We start from the raw sequence: 17,591 nt of genomic DNA on the forward strand, positions 1-17,591 counted from the left end.
CCTACTACCAACTGCATCTCATCATGTCTTTCTCGACACCACTTAAACCCAAGCCAACACACATACAGGGGTTTTACTATCCAACTCCAAACAAATGCTACACATTCACGCTGTAAATTAAGCAACAAACTTCTAGGCTGGGCCCAGTTTATCATGGTGACTGTCAAGAGTCAAAGGAGAAGAGTCAAAGAAGTCCGAGCTGAGGTGAGGATATAGGAGAGTGCCTCAGACTAGAAATCCACACACCAAAACCCACTGTCTGTTTTCAACACCAACTTTAGCATGATCATTACCAGCAAGATTCTGATGCATGTTCACTGTTGTGATGAAAGAATATGAAAAGCACATGTACTTGTTTATCGTTTCAATCAAGAACAAATCAACTACTGCTAAGAAAAGCCTGCAAGAAAAAAAACCTGCTGAGCTAACATAGCCTAAGATGCTTTGGAAGATGCCATTTACCTCCAGGAGAGGTTCTCCCATTCACACACCAGGGAACCTGGCAAACCAGCGAGAACTTTGCGTAGTCATGTGTAAAATTAGATCGGTTGTGCAAGCTAACATTCTACTCATATTTTCATTCACTAGAGACCAAGTGCTTAATTAACATTTATACAGATTCTCAAGCTATTTACCAACACAAAGGAGGTGATCTGATATCATGATTCCTTAAACACAACTCTAAATACAGACACAGTTCTTGCTCCTCTCTGTCACACATATTTACTATTGAAATTTGCAACTGCTCTTTTGTTGCAAGTAAAGCTCTTAGCAAAAAAAGACAGTGTATGTTAGAACAAGGAGAACAAGTGTTGGTTTCCTATGATGATTTGTTCCAGTTTTGCCTTCAGAAGAGATCAGTGGCAAAAGAGATGGGGTCCTGTGGCACACTGTGGGATGACCTGTATTGTTATCTTAGTTTTGCATCTGAAAATACAGTTATACAGAGGTAATGCCATCTCCCAGCTCTCAGAAGTTCCAGTTAAAAACCATATATAAGTTACTTTTTAATAAAATCCACAAGAAACAAGTTACTTTGAGACACATCAACTAGCAGATTCTTTCCCCAAGAAGTTTAAGATGGTACCAACTGCAACCCAAGTCACCACGCTGTACATAAAGCGAGGACAAGGATGCTAAAAGGCAAGATCATTCCTCCTCATTAAATAAAATCTTCCCCAGGTAACTATAGGTTTTGTTACTTTGTTTGAATAGTTAGAACTTTCAAGTGAACCACTAGCTAGAAAAGCTTAGTTATTTTATGTGCAGCCTTTGTAAGAAGTACAATATTTCCACAGCTACCACTTTATCCCACCGTTCAATAGCAGTGAGTGAAATCAACACCACATGTTCTTATTTTCCTATTCAAGCACACTGACATTAGCCATCAAATCACAGAATCTTATAAGAGCTGAAAGGGACATCACAAGATCACCTAGTCCAACCCCCTTGCCACAGTAGGACCACCTATAGTAGCTCACACAGGTTTAAGACAAGACCATATCCGTGTACACAGTTAAAGTATCTCACCTGCTACTAACACAGGTTAATTTGATACTTGAATTAGTCAGACTGCTACAGAAAACTATTCACACTCTAAGCACTGCTGTCCTTACTATTTGTCTTTAAATTCTGAAGTAGGAGAGGTAATATGGCAGAGTTCAAGTATCATTTTTTTCCTCTTGTATCTAGCAACAGGACAAGGGATGATGGGATGAAGCTGGAGTCCAAAAAGTTCCATTTAAATATAAGAAAAAACTATTTCACTGTGAGGTGAGGGAGCCCTGGCCCAGGCTGCCCAGGGAGGGTGTGGAGGCTCCTTCCTTGGAGGTCTTCAAGACCCACGTGGACATGTTCTTATGGAACCTGATCTAGGTTGATCTGCTTCTGCAGGGGGGCTTAGACTAGATGATCTCTAAAGGTCCCTTCCAACCCTACCATTCTATGATTATCTGACGACTAACAAAACCCTAAAATCCCTCAGAGAAATATATCATAGCTTCCTAGCTGTCATCACTTGCTCAGCACCCACACAGCATCCCTACCTGCAAGGGAAGATTTTACCCATTTCATTGATAACGTCCAAGTATTTTGTTCTAATTATTAACAGGAAAGAAAATGACTGTTATACAACTGCTGAACAACACTCAAACTTGAGCTCCTAGTTCTCCTTGAGGCTTTTAATAGAAAGAAAATAACTGTAACCATCATCTTCCAAGAGTATATGAGACAAGAGTTTCTTAAGAAAAGAAAAATACTCATTAAGAAAAAAAAATCAAAGCACAAACTATTGATTCACCTCCTTGATTGCAAAAGGAGTTCCAAACAGCCATTACATAGCAGTTGAGATTTAAAACTTGATCGAGGTTCTAAGAAGTTCAGGAAAAAAATCCCACTTCAAGATTGTGCAGTTATTTGTTATGTATTTCTGTCAATGCAAATCTACTGTCAAGCAGTGCTGGTACCAAAAGTGAAACCAACTGTATGTGACTGAAATCAAAATCCCTTTTGCTATCCAAGGAAAACTACATACAGTTGGTAAATAACAGATGTTCAGAAGAAAAAGGACCACTTCTGTTTTCAGTCAATGTTTAGCAACTTTAATGCCTTGTACCCTTAAAAACCATCACTTTAGGGACTAATTGAAATACAAATAATGTAGAGGAATCTAGTCACTGCAACTGTTTCTTTCAAAACCATAAAATATACCATGTAACAGCTACAAGCAACACAAACCAAACCCAACAAGGCAGTTGCATCAAAGGAAAAGAAAATCCCTGTCACACAGTTACCACTCAAAGCATCATGAATCAGGCAAGTTTGTTTTTCACACCTCACACTATCCTTCTTGGAGACAAGAAAATGCAACCAAATACATCATCTATATCAGATAGAAGTTAAAAAAAACCAATCCAAGTAATTGAGGGATTACATTTTCAGAAGCTAAAGGTGTTCTGAAGCAGTGAGAATAACCTGGCTTCTGCCAAACAGGAAGGGCAAATACAGAGACAAGTTTAATAAATTGGCAAGTATCAAATCAACCCATAATGCAAATAATTGGAAAGCATTTTAGAGAAGGGTTATGCAGCAATTGTCCTATTGATAAATCTCCCCCCCATCATGCAATTATAGTCATCAGAAATCAAATGCATATAGTTAAAACACAGGTCACTGTCTCATCCTTTCATATTAAATTATTCCGCAGTTCACACAAGAAAATTACCCTTGCTCACCCACTTAGGCTGTGTCATACAGTAAAAGCATTACTTTTCTTTTCAGAGATCACTTTAAGAATATTGTCATTAAAAATTCACACTTTTGGGTGCGTTGGCGGTTTTTATGAATAAGTTTTGCAACAGTTTAACAAAACAATGCCTTTTCTAATGAGTCCTTTATATAACATAAAAGGGACAGGAGTGCTGGGAAATTGAATAGAAATACCTATTTTTGGTGAAAGTTAATGCTGGTTTTAGAAGTCACTGGATCTCACCTTCCTTTTTCATATTGGTTTGGCAATGGACGACATGAGGACACTGTACATTAACCTTATTTTGTTACATTTCAGCAGCAGCTGCTGTGAACTCACAGAGAGGACGGCTGCACTTTGCAAAAAGCAATTTCCTTTACACGAGGAAATACCAACACAGCCATTTAATAAAAAAGCTGCCCACATACAGGGTGGGTTTACTGGGTAAGGAGGTGAGAGTGAGCGTCTTTCGGGCAAAAAAGAACAGAGGCTGTTGAACCAGAAGCAACCCTGAGCTGGGCTTCTCCAGCAGCAGGAAGTTTCTATGGGGCCTTGCCGAGCATGCGCTGTGAGCTCCACAGTCTCCCTATGTGGCAAGAGTGCAGAGGCAACAACCAAACCAGTAGAGAGACAAGAGACCAAGAGCAACAAGCACCTTCCCTTCTATTCCTACCACCGCCTTCACACAGCCCTCCCCCGAGCTGCTCTCTTGGCCCCGGGCCCTCCCACATCCATAGCACTGGGCAGGAATTAGAATCTGGCAACCAAATCTGCTACTGGAGAGAGAAGAGAGGAGGAGCTGCTTGAAAGAAAACAGTGGAGTGCATAACCCATCCCTCCACCCCACAGCTCAGGTGGCAGTGGGGAAGGCGCAAACAGCAAGCTTATATCCCCCCCCAAAGCTTATACCCCCTCCCAACTACAAGACGGAATGAGGGGGAGGAGGAGAGAGGGATGGAGATGGCACACAATGGCTGTCTGTGTCTGTGGGGAGGAGATGGCCTACAACAGTAGCAGTGGGGAGGGCGCAGGGCCTCTCTATGCCCCCCCCTTCCCTCCCGGCAGCCATTCCTCACCCCACATACACAGAGAGGAAAGGAAAGGGGGTAAAAGAAGATCAGGACATTGCCTTGTGCATGTGCGTCCCCTTCGCGTTTCAGGGGAGAAGTAAAAACGGACACATACGAGGAAGGGGGGGGCCGCGAAAAGACCCCCAAGCTGGGGGCGGGGGGGAGTTGAGGAAAAAGATGGAAAAGACTCGTTGCCAGCACAAGGCCGAACAAAAATAGTTATTTCAGCTTATCCACCTTTCAGCAGGAGTGCCACCCGCACAGAGCTGGGGAACAAACCCAGCGACACGGGGGTGAAGGCGGGGGGGGGGGGAGTCACAGCCGGCACCGAGAGCAAGAAGGACGAGAGAGGAAGGGGCGAGAAGGTGGGGGGGAAGGTTCCCCCACCTCCTTCCCGTGCTCCGCTGTGGGGGGGAGGGCATCGCCCCAAACACACACAGACACAAACAGCTGCTCCCCCCCCCCCCCCAAAAAAAAGCCGAGCTGAGGGGGGAAGCGCTCCCCTCCCCCCGAGCGCCGCTCCGGGAATCCCAGGCCCCTCCTCTCCCTCGGCGCGCTCCACCCCCGGGGCCGGGAGGAGGCGGGGGGGGAATAGCCCCAGCCCCCCCTCCGCCCCCCGCACCGCGTCCCCCCCTCAGCTGCCCGTACGCGGCCGAGAAGAGCGGGGGGAAGGTATCTGGGCCGCTCACCCTGGTCTCCAGGCTCCTGCGGCGGCTGCAGGACGCGCTCCAGCTCGGGGAAGGGCAGCTCGGGCAGGTCCAGCAAAGCCCCGTAGCGCTCGAGGAAAGAGCAGACGACGGCGAAGTTGGGCCACGAGCCCGGGCAGCAGGGGCCTGCCGGAGGAGGGGGAGGCGGAGATGGAGCCGGAGGAGCCGCCGCCGCCGCCATCTTGGACCTGAGGATGGAGAAGGAGCTGGGGAGGGGGGGAGGGGGGCGGGAGGGGGGGGGCGCTGCCGAGCCGCGCCGCCGCTGTCCCACAATGCAACGGCGGGGCGGGGAGGGGCGGGGAGGGGCGGGGGCGGCAGCGAGAGCGGCGCGAGGCGGCGCCCCTCCGCCTCGTGCGGCCAGGGGAATGAAAACAAGGCGGGGCGGCGGTTGGGCGGTTTGTGGTGGGGCGGGGAGATAGACTGCCAGCCTGGCCAATCGGAGCGGGCGGGGGGTGGGGCCGGCACGTAGCGCTGGCCAATGAGGAGGCCGCGGGCGTTCTCCCTCACGGGAGGTGGAGGCTGCGGCCGGCGGGGCAGGGGTTGTGCGCGGCGGTGAGTGCGGGCGCGGGGCGGCCGGAACGGGTCCCCTCAGCGGGACGGGACCGAGAGGGGTGGGACGGGGTCAGACGGGACGGGAGTGCGGCTCATCAGGCAGCCCCACGGCAGGGCGGCGAGACGCTCCGTGCAGCGGGCCGCTTCCCGCCCGCCCGTCCGGACGGGGAGAGAGGCGTGAGGCGGCGGGGCCTTGGGCTGTGTCAGGCAAGGCCTTGTTTGGGGATGGGGGTGTCAAGAGCCGGGTTGCCTGCTCACTGCCGCCCCCTGCCCCCTCTGCCCTCCTACTGCTTCCCTTGCCCCCCTCTGCTTTCCCCTTGCCCCCCTCTGCTTTCCCCTTGCCCCTCCTCTGCCTCCTCCTGCTCCACCTGCCCCTCCTCTGCCTCCCCCCTGCCTCCCTCTCCGTGCTTGAGGTTGTACACACACACATGAAAAATGTTTCAGGTCTTAAACTTGACATCAGCTCCTTCCCTATCCAGCTCCTTTAACCTCAGCCTGTCTTTTCCACCTGCCTTTCTGCTGTCAGCTTTTAAATCATGATCTGGTCTTGTAGCTGCTGTATTACTTCTGAAATAGCTGCAGGGAAGTCGCCCACCTTCTCTTGTTGACCCTGTTCCCAGCCAGCGTTGGAGACCTACTTTGCCTTTTCATACTCTGCAGGTGTTGTTCTGCCTGACACTTGACACGCTGATTTACTCTTTCGACTTTATCCTCTTCGATATCAGGTTGCACCTTGGATTTTATGAAAGATTCTTTCCTTCTGCAGTTGCCCAGTAAAATATTCTCTGGTGCACTGCTCTCCACTTTCTTTATTCCATGGTTGCTGGTGGGTGCAACTATGTAACAATGCTTACCTTCACAGAAGATGGGTGTGTTGACAATTTTAAAACCCACCTGCTTGCTCAGCAGCACTAAGTTTCTTCCATTTCATTCTCAGCTGTTTTCTTTCTTCTGCCATCCTTAGCCACTGCTTCATTTCCTTCTTTCAGTGGTCTCCTTGCATAAACTTGTGTTTTTCCTCCTTTGAAGCTCTTCTGCTTCCTTTAGTTCCAGCCTTTCTTAACTCTCTTTTAAAACTAAAGTGTTTTAAACTTTCTAAACTTTGATTATAGATTCCTGAAGTATTTCTGTTCCTTGTGTCTCTGTGTTTGGACTACTGTGAGTTACAGAAATTGCCATTTTAAGTTTTGCTTGTGAGTCGTATCATTCATGGTCTCTTTTGAAGTGGCACTCTATATTTTGGCACTGTACATTTGTCATAGTGAATAATTTAAATCCCCAACTCATTTGTTGGAGAAATATTTTCCTACTCCTTGCCTACAGGTGATCAGGCCATGCCCTGCATCACCAATGTCCAAAGTTCCTGTTGAAAAGATCATTCTTACTCCAATTTAAGATACTTTTCTTAGTTCAAATAACCTGACCTTACTGATATTCTCTGGCAGTATTATGGGAAAGAATATTACATTGCAATTTATTATTTATGGCTTTTCAGTTTTCTTTTTTTGTTTCTGCTATTTTTTTGGGCTGTTTAGAAAAAATAGTTTGGAACCCTTGCTCTCCCATTTGCTGTTTGTGTCTGATCACATGGTCCCAACGTTGTAATACTATTTGGACTGGGAAATCTGATATTCCTAATCATTGAATTGTTCATTGTCTGACCTCCAGGTCTAATTCTGCTGTTTCCTCTCAAAATTAACACAGGCAAAAATCATTCTGATTCTTCAGAGCCAAGTTCTCAGTGGTTTATTTAGTGTTTGCTCTTCAGTTGATGGGTGATTTCATTCTGTTGGGACTACTGCTGGTTATTTCTTCTGCTGTAATCTCCCTCCAAGCAGATTTTTGGGCAAATGGTCCAACAGACCTTTATTTGCCTCCATTGCATTGGGGATGTGTAATGAGAGAAACTAGACTATGTGAATACGTTTCACTCCCCCATAGCTGCTTGCCTGGCTTTTTGTTTGGCAAACAGTAAGTCTCGAGCTTCACAACGGAGCATGAAGGGAAAGAATCTCCCTGTGGAAGAAACACTTCTGGCAGACACAGCCCTTGGCCAAATCCAAAGTAATGCCACATTTACTTTCATATTGGAAGTGGGATATTGAGATCTGCTCCTGACCATCCGAGAAGAGCATGTGCTGTCTGGCTGTACTGGGGTTTGCTGAAGGGAGGCTTTCAGGAGGACTGGTAATCCAAAGTTGTCTCATTTGTGAGGGCTCTTTCTTTAATCTGTGCCACCAGGGTTTCCATAATTCATGTTGTTATTTTTTTCCTGGTGAATTTGAACAATTAAAAAGTAAAGGATGAGAAACTGCTTTTCTGGAAGGGTCTGCCACTGAGGTTATCTGGAGCAAAGCTCTTTTTGCTGCAGAAACAACAATTTTTCTTCATAGTGAAGATTTCAGACAATCTTCCTTCTGGACTGGAAGGGCAGAGAGGTGACTCTGTCCTTGAAATGTCAGTGGACTGCTAGTGTAAAGCAGTGACAGGGTGGCATTGTGTTATTCCTGTCTTGTCACCTACTGCCAGAATCACACTGGTCAGACTGCAGTAACCTGAAGGACTGTGAGGAGGGCCTCAGCTTGTGTGATGTGGTGTGGTGTGGTGAGGTGATGATGCTCTCTGAGGCAGAGCTTCTGTCCTGCTGATGCCCAGCTCTGGTGGATGGAAAAAAAAAGGACAAAACAAGCAGAGGTTTAGAAAACATGAGTAAAAGGAAGTGAAGTTTATTTAATCTAGAAGAAAAAAGGCTAAGAGTTACGGCCTCAAGGAAAACAAAACATGTTGGAAATGGACAAAGATTAAGCTGTTCTTTTCTACAACTGAAAGGATTAGAAATAATGGGTTTAGAAATGGGTCTAAGCTGAAACAATGAAGATTGAAGTCAAATGTTAGAAAAGATATTATTTGGGTGCTTAATTGTCCTGAGACATGACAGTGTTGGGCCTCTCACTCCAAAGAGGGACACTGAGGTGCTGGATCATGTCCAGAGATGGGCACTGGAGCTGGGGAAGGGGCTGGAGCACAAGTGTGGTGGGGAGGGGCTGAGGGAACTACTAGTGTTCAGCCTGGAAAAGAGGAGGCTGACAGGAGGTTGTAGCTGGAGGGGAAGGAGGAGGTCAATCTCTGCTCCTGAGTTACAAGTGACAGGACAACAGGAAACCGCCTCAAGTTGCCCCAGGGGATGTTTAGATTGGAGATTAGGTAAAAAATCTTCACAAAAAGAGTTGACAAGCGCTAGTACAAGCTACTTAGGGCTTGAGATAGAGTCCTCATCCCTGGAGGGATTCCAAAGCCATGGAGCTGGGGGTGCTGAGGGACATGTGGTGGGAATAACAGTGCTGAGGGAATGGTTAGACTCCAGGATCTTAAAGGTCTTTTCAAACCTAAATGGTTCTGTGATTCTATGGGGAGACTTGGCCTCTGTAAGGAGTGACCAGAAGAAGGAGACTGGACCCCTTTAAGTCTCTGAAAGTCTTGTTTGCTATAGCAATATGGCAATGCTATTGGTTTGTTCCTGGCTTATCTTTTGGGTTTGGTTTTAGAGGATTTTTTTTAAACATTATTTACCTCTTTAAAATAACAAAGGTGCCAACAAAACAGTGCCTCCCTCATGCATTTTAGAAAGTTATTATCATCTTCATTGTATGTTTAGGGAGAAGATTAAAACCCAGATGTGAGAAGATATTCTGGGACCTTATCCCTGTTGATAGTTTTACAAGTTGAGCAGCCACTATTTATACCAATTTAGCATGTTAAATGATTTGCCCCAAACCCCCCCAAGAGGACTGGCAATCCAACCAATCTGCTGATCCTCAGCTCAGTTCTGTTGCCACAAAATCAGATGGATAAAGTCAGTAACGGGGTTTCTTCGCAGCTCCTTGGGACAAGGACAGAACTTTCTGGCTTTATTAACTTGCTGCATATGTTAGCCTGATGTTTTGTATTAAATATCCTTTTTCCAGACTTTAGTTCAACTTTGTGATGTCTTCCCCTGAAATTGCTTCCCTTTCTTGGGGTCAGATGAAGGTGAAAGGCTGCCCTACAACATACAAGGACTGCAAAGTCTGGCCGGGAGGAAGCCGAACCTGGGATTGGCGAGAAACTGGGACTAATGTAAGTTGGCAGTTTACTCTCCAGCCTGCAGTATAAATGGGTCTCTCAGAACAGTCCAGAGAGAAACTGTTAAAGTTCCAGCTAGAAATTTAGTGACCTGACTTTTGTTTTTTCCTGACCATCCAACCTCTCCTGCAAAGAACTGAGTGTGTGTGTCAGAAGTGACTGTGTGGGGAGTTGAGAGAATTGCAGATACAAAACACCCTTCTGTGTCATGACTGTTGCCACCTCTCCTCAGCTCCCCTGACCAGCCCACTCTCACATAACTCAGAGCTCTCTGATTAAAGATGAAATGGTCCCCAACATGCTGGTAACAACGTTTTTTTCAGACCATATAAACAAAAGTTGTCTTGAGTGAGACAGAAAAAAATGTATGGGAAGTTAAAACAATTTGACAGTCAAATGCTTGGATAACTACAATGCCTGGGGTTTAGTTAATAAACTGTTCCTTGGGGTCTCCTGTATTTATTTCAGAGGAAAACTATGCAGTGTCATAGGCACTGGTTTACCTGTGAAAAGCTCCCAGTCTGCCCAACCACATGATGGCTTCTCTCAGTAGCCATTCACTAAGTGCTTGTCCTCACAGTTTTTAAACTTTCTCTGTAAATGCTGTCAGAGTTGTAGAAAAGTACATGGAACAGTATTGCCATCCAGATTTAGAAGCATTGTAATATCTGTTACCTTAGGAGCTTGTTGTTTATAATTCTTCTGATAAATTCCACACTAACCAAAAGCTGAAGCACAGAAGAACTACATCTGGATCAGGTCTTGGACTCACACAGAGGATACAGCTCTATTTTGACACTACTGAAAGGCAGAACCTTTGATTTTGGCACTTCCTCTATAATCTTGGGGGGGAACAGAACTTTTTTAAGCTCTCAGAGTTCAGTTTATACAGAGCATACATAATGCCAAGAGAGAGGTAGTGCTGTCACACACAGACATCTGTACCCTGCAGAGAGAGAGCTGTGTAGGTAACCTTTTAAAATGTATTTAATTTGTGGTCTGATTATAAAAAATGAAGTTTTCCCTGGCTGGTCCCAGAAGAGTTGTGTGGTAAGAGTCACTTTTGGTTTGTTAGGCAATATTATCTTCCTGGTTTATATGCATGTGTGACTGGAGAAGCAGAACAGATATGGTAGCTGAGACATTCCCAACTAGTTCCCAGCTTAATCATATTTTGATATTTATTCTGACCACTTGGAAACTTTGGTTTCATATTATAACCACCTACTAGCATTTAAGAAGCCATGCTTTCCTTTTAAAGATTATGGCAAGGGAAATCTTCAGGTGACAGGTAAAAGCTTTAAATCCATAAAAGTCCTTAGAGGACTCCAACTGAAACAAGAAAACTTAAGTTGAATGAAAGTGAAGTTAAAATCAGAAGATGAAAATGAAAAGATGGGTTATTTGGAAAGGCAGGTTTTTTGGCATCTTTTTTACATCAGCAGAAAGTAAAAAATACTTATTTAGGTTTTACCTTCTATAGGTCACTTGTAAAGCTCCTGCTTTAGGTCAGTTCTACCCTTACATCCTCAGCAGCTGTGAGGAGTTAGGTGATTTGGTTTAATAATGAGTAACACACAGCCAATAGGAGAATAGAATGGAGCTTTCCTAGACTGCATCTCCCACTCTAGAAGTATAAAAAAGTGAATCCCATGAGCACTGGCAATAGTGGGATTCACCAGATGCATTTTCTGGCTGTTTCTTTACAGTAGGCTACAATGTGCCTGCTTTCTTTGAGCATGGTTTTCCCTTGGAGATGAAGTTTGGGAAGCAAACAGTGCTGGTCACGTCTCACACTCAAGTTGGAAATAAATTGCTTCCTTGTCTGCTCTCATTGCTGTCTAGTACATAACTCTCTCATGGGGAAAATTGTGCAACTGGCTCTGCAAGGTGCTATCACTGAGCACTGATGGTTCTTACAGCCTTAACCACTGGGGACAACAGGCAGCCTCCCTGCCTGACTGCATTTCAGTGCCATCTGCTAATGGGAGAAAGCAAGCTGGAATCCTGAAATGCAGACCAGGGAGCAAAACAGGCAAGAAATTCTGCTGTCCTTCCTCTTTCCCTCTTTTTCCTCCCAAATCAGACACAATACAGTTATTCCATCATGGTACACATTTCATTCCATAACATTAGTTTCCTACAAGACATGTGGAAGCCTCCACATCCCCACATCAGAGTGTCTTGTGTAAACAGAGAAAACCCTTTTCTGTCCATGGCTTTGAAATCTCAGGTGTACTTATCATATGACAGCAATCCAATTATTCTAATTGTGGTAAAACACACCAGCTCTTTTCCTCTGAGGTTTGAATCTACTTTAAAAACACCCAAAAGAAAATCACAGTCTATTCTTTCATAAACGTGGCCTTGCAATATTTGGCCTGAGAAAGTTCTGTATGGTGAGGTGACCTCTGCATTCCAGGGATGGAGATGGAATGTGAGTGGATGAAGGGGATCACAGCTTTCAGCCCAGAAGGGTCAGTTGTGTCCTAGGGTGCATCAAGCACAACATGGAGGTGGTTGTCCCACCCTGCACTGGTGCCCCACCTCAAGGAAGAACATTGAACTATTACTGTGTGCCCAGGGGAGGGTGACCAAGATGGTGAAAGGTCTTGAGGGCAAGGCTTAGGAGGGGCAGCTGAGCTTACTTGGTGTGTTTAGCTTGAAAAAGAGAAGGCTGAGGGGTGCCCTCAAGGGAGGTAGTGGAGGTGGGGATGCTGATCTCCTCTCTCTAGTGACCTGTGACAAAGTGAAGCTGCACCACGCAAAGTTCAGGTTGAACATTAGGAAAAGGTTCTTCATTGATCAGTCACTGGAACAGGCTCCCAGGGAGGTGGTCACTGTCAGAGTTCAAGAAGTGTCTAGACCATGCTCTGAGTTATGTGGTATAGCTTTAGGTAGTCCTGTGAGGAGCAAGGACTTGGACTCAGTGATCCTTATGGGGCCCTTCTGCACAGTCTATGATTCTGTGAACTTGGAGCACCATAAAGGTTGCTGAAATTCCAGATACCAGCCAGGCTAAGGACTTCTCTGTGGGCTAAGTTTAATCCACTCATTGGAGATGGCACTCAATCATGGCAAAATTCACTCACCTGCAACTTGAGGAGCTCACATGTTTGTTTCAGCTTGAAAAGTCTTGCTTGCTCTGTTCTGCTGAGGCATCTCCAGGGCTGAGAACTTCAATAACTTGTGTGAGGCTGAGCAGCAGCCCTTGAAAACTTAGGCAGGAGACAAGGAACAGGAGAGGAGTCTAAGGCATCAATGAGGAAAGCTCACTAATGGAACCACAGAAGCCAATGGTAAAGCTGGTGCTTTGACCTAAAGTCATTGACAGAATGTAGTAGATTCTGGAAGTATAGGGGGCAAACCATAGAATTAACATTCTCCATCACCTACTTCAAGTGAGAAACTCATCTCAATCCTCTAAAAAAACCTGAAGAACCCTCACAAAGTGGGATGGAGGGAATAGTATTTATTATTTAAAACCCACACACACCAAATAGGGACCAAATTGTAGTCACATTGTACACACTCTTAGCTATATGGAAATCACGGGATCTTAAGGGTTAGAAGGGACCTGGAAAGCTCATCCAGTGCAACTCCCCTGCCAGAGCAGGACCACCTAGAGTAGGGCACACAGGAACTCATCCAATTGGGTTTGGGATGGCTCCAGAGAAGGAGACTCCACAGCCCATCTGGGCAGCCCCTGCCAGTGCTCCCTCACCTCAACAGGGAACAAATTCTTCCTTGTGTTTCTTTGGAACCTCTTCTGTTCCAGCTTGTACCCATTGCCCTGTCACTGGACATCACTGTGAACAGCCTGGCTCTGTCCTTCTAACACTCACCCTTTATGTATTTGTAACCATGAATGAAGCCACCCCTCAGTCTCCTTCAAGCTAAAAAGCCCCAGCTCCCTCAGCCTTTCATCAGAGGGAGATGCTCCACTCCATCATCTCTGTGGCCCTGCACTGAACTGTTTCCAGCAGCTCCCTGTCCTTTGGAACTGAGGGGCCCAGAACTGGACATGATATTCCAGATGTGGTCTCACAGGGCAGAGTAGAGGGGGAGCAGAACCTCTCTGCACCTACTCACCACAGCCCTTCTAACCCACCCCAGGCTGCCATTGGCCTTCTTGGCCACGAGGGCACGTTGCTGGCTCAAGCTCATCCTGCTGCCTACCAGCACTCCCAGCTCCCTTTCCCCTGTGCTACTCTCTAAGAGTTCATTCCCCAGCCTGTACTGCTACATGGGGTTGTTCTTTCCCAGGTGCAACACTCTACACTTGCCCTTGTTGGATTTAATTAGATTTCTCTCTGCCCAACTCTCCAGCCTGTCCAGCTCTGATTGAATGGCAGCACAGCCTTCTGGGGTGTCAGCCACTGCCTCCAGTTCAGTATCCTCAGCAAACTTGCTGACAGTGCCCCAGAAACTAAACCCAGGAGAAACTGTGACACAATAATGTTCAATATTAACATTACAGGTGCATTTGTGTGAAGCTACCAGCAGTAAATGCGTGCACTTTAAAAACCCAACCAAGGGGCTGTTAAAGCTCTTGTTTTTCACTTTGTTTCCAAATATTCTTTTTGCAAAATTATGACTAGTGCAGAAATGGAAAGTGTTAACTGAAATGAAGCCAACCACTATGCTCCAGTCCTCTTTGGTTAATGGGATTTGCAAATAAACAAGAAAAGGATGTAATCATTGTAATTATTTGAGGAGCTCTTTGTAATTTAAAGTGAGTAAACTTTGGCTTGCCACTGTGTCACAAAAAGGTGGGTTTGTTTGAAAACAAACGGCAAAGATGTTGCAGGTTATTGATTTCATTTCAATATTTATGAAATGTGAGTTGTTAGATTTGTTTTAGAAATGTGTAATGCATCTTTTCATTTTAACCCTTTAATAAGGAATGCTAATGTTGCCATCAGTTTCTGAACTTTCATCCTTCATCTGCACACACCGTACCTTTTGACTTACCAACATTATCTACGGCATATGGGCAGAGAAGTGAGTTGTGTTGCATTTGGGTACTGCTAATTTACCCTGCTGCTCTGTGGCCAGTATCAAAACCTCCAGGGGAAGCTTGCCCTGATGATGCTGTCAGTACACAGACTGTTCTTTTCCTCCCCTGGTACTCAGCATTCTCCAGGAGTGCAACCAGCTGACCTTGAAGAAGTTGTCAAGAAGGATGTTAAAACCATGGTGATTGGCCGTGGCATGAGCGAGGTTTTGCAGGTAGGTTTGTGTTCCCTCAGAAACATAAACTACAACTGTTTGTTTTCACTCTCCCTCTGACTGGGGGGTGAGGTGCTTTATTAAGAGGGGAAAAAACCCCAGGATGCTGAGTTAGCACAACTGATCTCCTGCTTTTCATGAAAGAGACATCAGTTGAGCTGCTCAGCATCAGCATCACACAGTAAACAGGTTTAGTTCTGCTGTGGGAGCACTATAAACAAGAGGGAATTTTTAGCACGTTATTAGTCTCCCCCTCTTAGAGTTGGTTCTGAACTGTCTCTCTAGGAAATACTTTGATAATCACAGGACTTTTAGGGTTGGAAGGGACCTCGAAAGATCATCCAGTGCAACCCCCCTGCCAGAGCTGGGCCAATTAGGCATTTTTGTTACCCATGTTGTCAGGGTCTCATTCCAGCAGGTATACTAGCCATAGAAATCTCAGAAAGGGAAACCTGGGGTGAAGAAACTTCCTTAACCTGTTTCATTATGTTCCTTAGCCTTTTGGTGAGGCAATGCCTTAGAGTAATTACCTTTAGCTCCAGTTCTGTTTATCTCTGTGAGAAAAGGCTGCATTTTGGACTCTGTTAAGTTGAGATGGGAGGCCTCTGCAGGAGGGTTAGACTAGATGATCTCCAAAGATCCCGTCCAACCCCTACCATTCTATGATTCTATGAAAAGTAGCTTTATTGAAGAGGAGAAAATGTAAATCCATCTCAGAAGTATCTGAGCAAGTTATGAATGTGGCTGCTATCAGTTACTGAGAGGCATCACCTAACAAATGGCAGCAGTACCTGTTCTTCAAGCCTCCTGCTGTGAGGGGAAAAGAATGGAATGCTAACTCTTCCCATTTCCCTTTCTCTCCTGAGGTTCCTCCCTCTACTGTGGACTATCTGAAGAAGAATGGGATCGATGTGGTGGTCTTGCAAACAGAGAAGGCTGTGGAAGAGTACAACACTCTGGCTGCTCAGGGTGTCAGGGTGGGGGGAGTCTTCCATTCCACCTGCTGAGGCCCGACAGCTCTACGTGCAGTCAGTGGAGCCAAGGCAGGTGTGCAGCAGCAATCTGAAATGTAAGAGTGGCTTCTGAGCCCAGCATTTCACCAAATCAAGTGGGCTGTTAATGAAATTGCTTAATTACAGAACCATTTCTGTTCTTTCTTGAGCCTGACCTCACCTTCCTCTGAAGACTGTCCATACTGGGGCTACTTTTTTGCCTGTTGGCTAAATTAAACCACGAGCTTTTGACTGCTTTTGTTAGGAAATGGCCTCAATTTGGAATGCAGCCATAAGACAGCTGATGAGCACAACCAAGTGCTAGATACAAAGCAGTTGTGAAGAAGCATTTTACCATCACTGTATAAATAAGTTACATTTGAAAGTGAACCCAGATCACACAACTTTGCCTCCTGCTGGCGACCTCGCTTTTCATCACGGAATTTAGCACTTGTAACATGACCTCAGTCAGGATATTGGCTCTGCAGATGAGTTGGTGGTAATTCAAGGACATCACAGAATTTAGCACTGTTAAATTTTACATTGAACCTGGAAAAAGGGGAAAAAAAAGTCTCTGAACATGAACTCTGGGCCTTCAAGAGTTTTCTGTGAACTGTGAGGATTTTGTGAAATGTGTGTCTGCTCAAAAGGCCTTATATGCTTAAAAATCATCAGAAGGATTTTGTCACAAAATTGGAGTTGCAAAGTAAAATGCTGATCTTTAGGAAATCAGGGCATGGATGTGAGAATTCTCTCCAGTCATCGCTACCTGATGATTCAAACGCTGTGCCAACAAGCATGTTATTACATTGAACATCCACAGAGTCTTCTTAGATCCTCTTCTTGGTTGTCTTCTATCAATTTAACCACTTAAAAGTTACCTGCTGTAGATTTTTTTTACCACCAGGCTCACTAATTCTTGATCTGTGCACATTAAGTCTGTGTTTATTAATGAAAGGGCAAAGATGACACTATGAAAGCCCCAACCAAGACCCACGAATAACCCTTCACCAGATGCTCTGTTCAGTTGTTCAAGGAATTGTTTAGAACCTTTTATCTGATAAAATGTGATGTCAAAGCAAAGGGAAAGTGGTTACTTGAAAGCTTTATCTTGCCATATCCAAATTACAGTGATGTTTTCTTATGAGTGTAGCTACATTTGAGGCAACATCTCCCCTAACCCAGCAGGAACTGCCTTTCAGCTGATGCAGCAGCTGCTGTAATGCTCATCAGGTCTGCTGGAATGTTCTTTTCAATAACTTGCATGGTGTGAGGTAGGAGGAGAACCACTCACCCAGAAGACTGGGGACGTCCCCAGGGAATGCCAGTACAATCACAAAGTCTTTGACATTGGAAAAGACCTTTAAACTCCTCAAATCCAACTGTTCCATCAGCACTGCCACGGCCACCAGTAACCCACATTCCTCAGCCCCACAGGGCTTTGAAATCCCTCCAAGGCTGGGGACTCCACCACTGCCCTGGGCAGCCTGTGACAGGGGCTGACAGCTCTTTTGGGTAAGAAATGGTTCTTCATCTCCAATTTAAACCTCCCCTGGGGCAATTTGAGGCCATTTGCTCTTGTCCTGTCAGTTGTGAGTTGGGAACAGAGACCAACACACCCCTCCCAGCCACAACCTCCTGTCGGGGAGTTGCCAAGAGCAAGAAGGTC

General features: G+C 45.6%; 2 protein-coding genes across 3 annotated transcripts in view; one reads left to right on the forward strand and one right to left on the reverse strand.

Moving 5' to 3' along the window:
• RSF1 (remodeling and spacing factor 1) overlaps positions 1–5,377 on the reverse strand; it is a 68,274-nt gene extending 62,897 nt beyond the window's left edge. The window contains exon 1 of one of the 2 annotated variants that reach the window (XM_061990419.1): positions 5,007–5,377. In XM_061990419.1, coding sequence (XP_061846403.1) covers positions 5,007–5,205 — 199 coding nt within the window. In that variant the 5' untranslated portion in view covers positions 5,206–5,377. The remainder of the gene's footprint in view (positions 1–5,006) is intronic. The other variant, XM_061990426.1, reaches the window with a different exon arrangement.
• A 126-nt stretch (positions 5,378–5,503) lies between these two features.
• AAMDC (adipogenesis associated Mth938 domain containing) lies at positions 5,504–16,822 on the forward strand. The gene is made up of 4 exons (XM_061990483.1): positions 5,504–5,576; positions 9,542–9,692; positions 14,835–14,930; positions 15,797–16,822. Exons 2-4 carry the CDS (start codon positions 9,561–9,563, stop codon positions 15,935–15,937), a joined length of 369 nt encoding a protein of 122 aa, XP_061846467.1. The 5' UTR covers positions 5,504–5,576; positions 9,542–9,560; the 3' UTR covers positions 15,938–16,822.
• The last annotated feature ends 769 nt before the right edge of the window (positions 16,823–17,591 follow it).

The sequence above is a fragment of the Colius striatus genome, chromosome 1, assembly GCF_028858725.1.
Source record: "Colius striatus isolate bColStr4 chromosome 1, bColStr4.1.hap1, whole genome shotgun sequence".
Classification (NCBI taxonomy): Eukaryota; Metazoa; Chordata; class Aves; order Coliiformes; family Coliidae; genus Colius; species Colius striatus.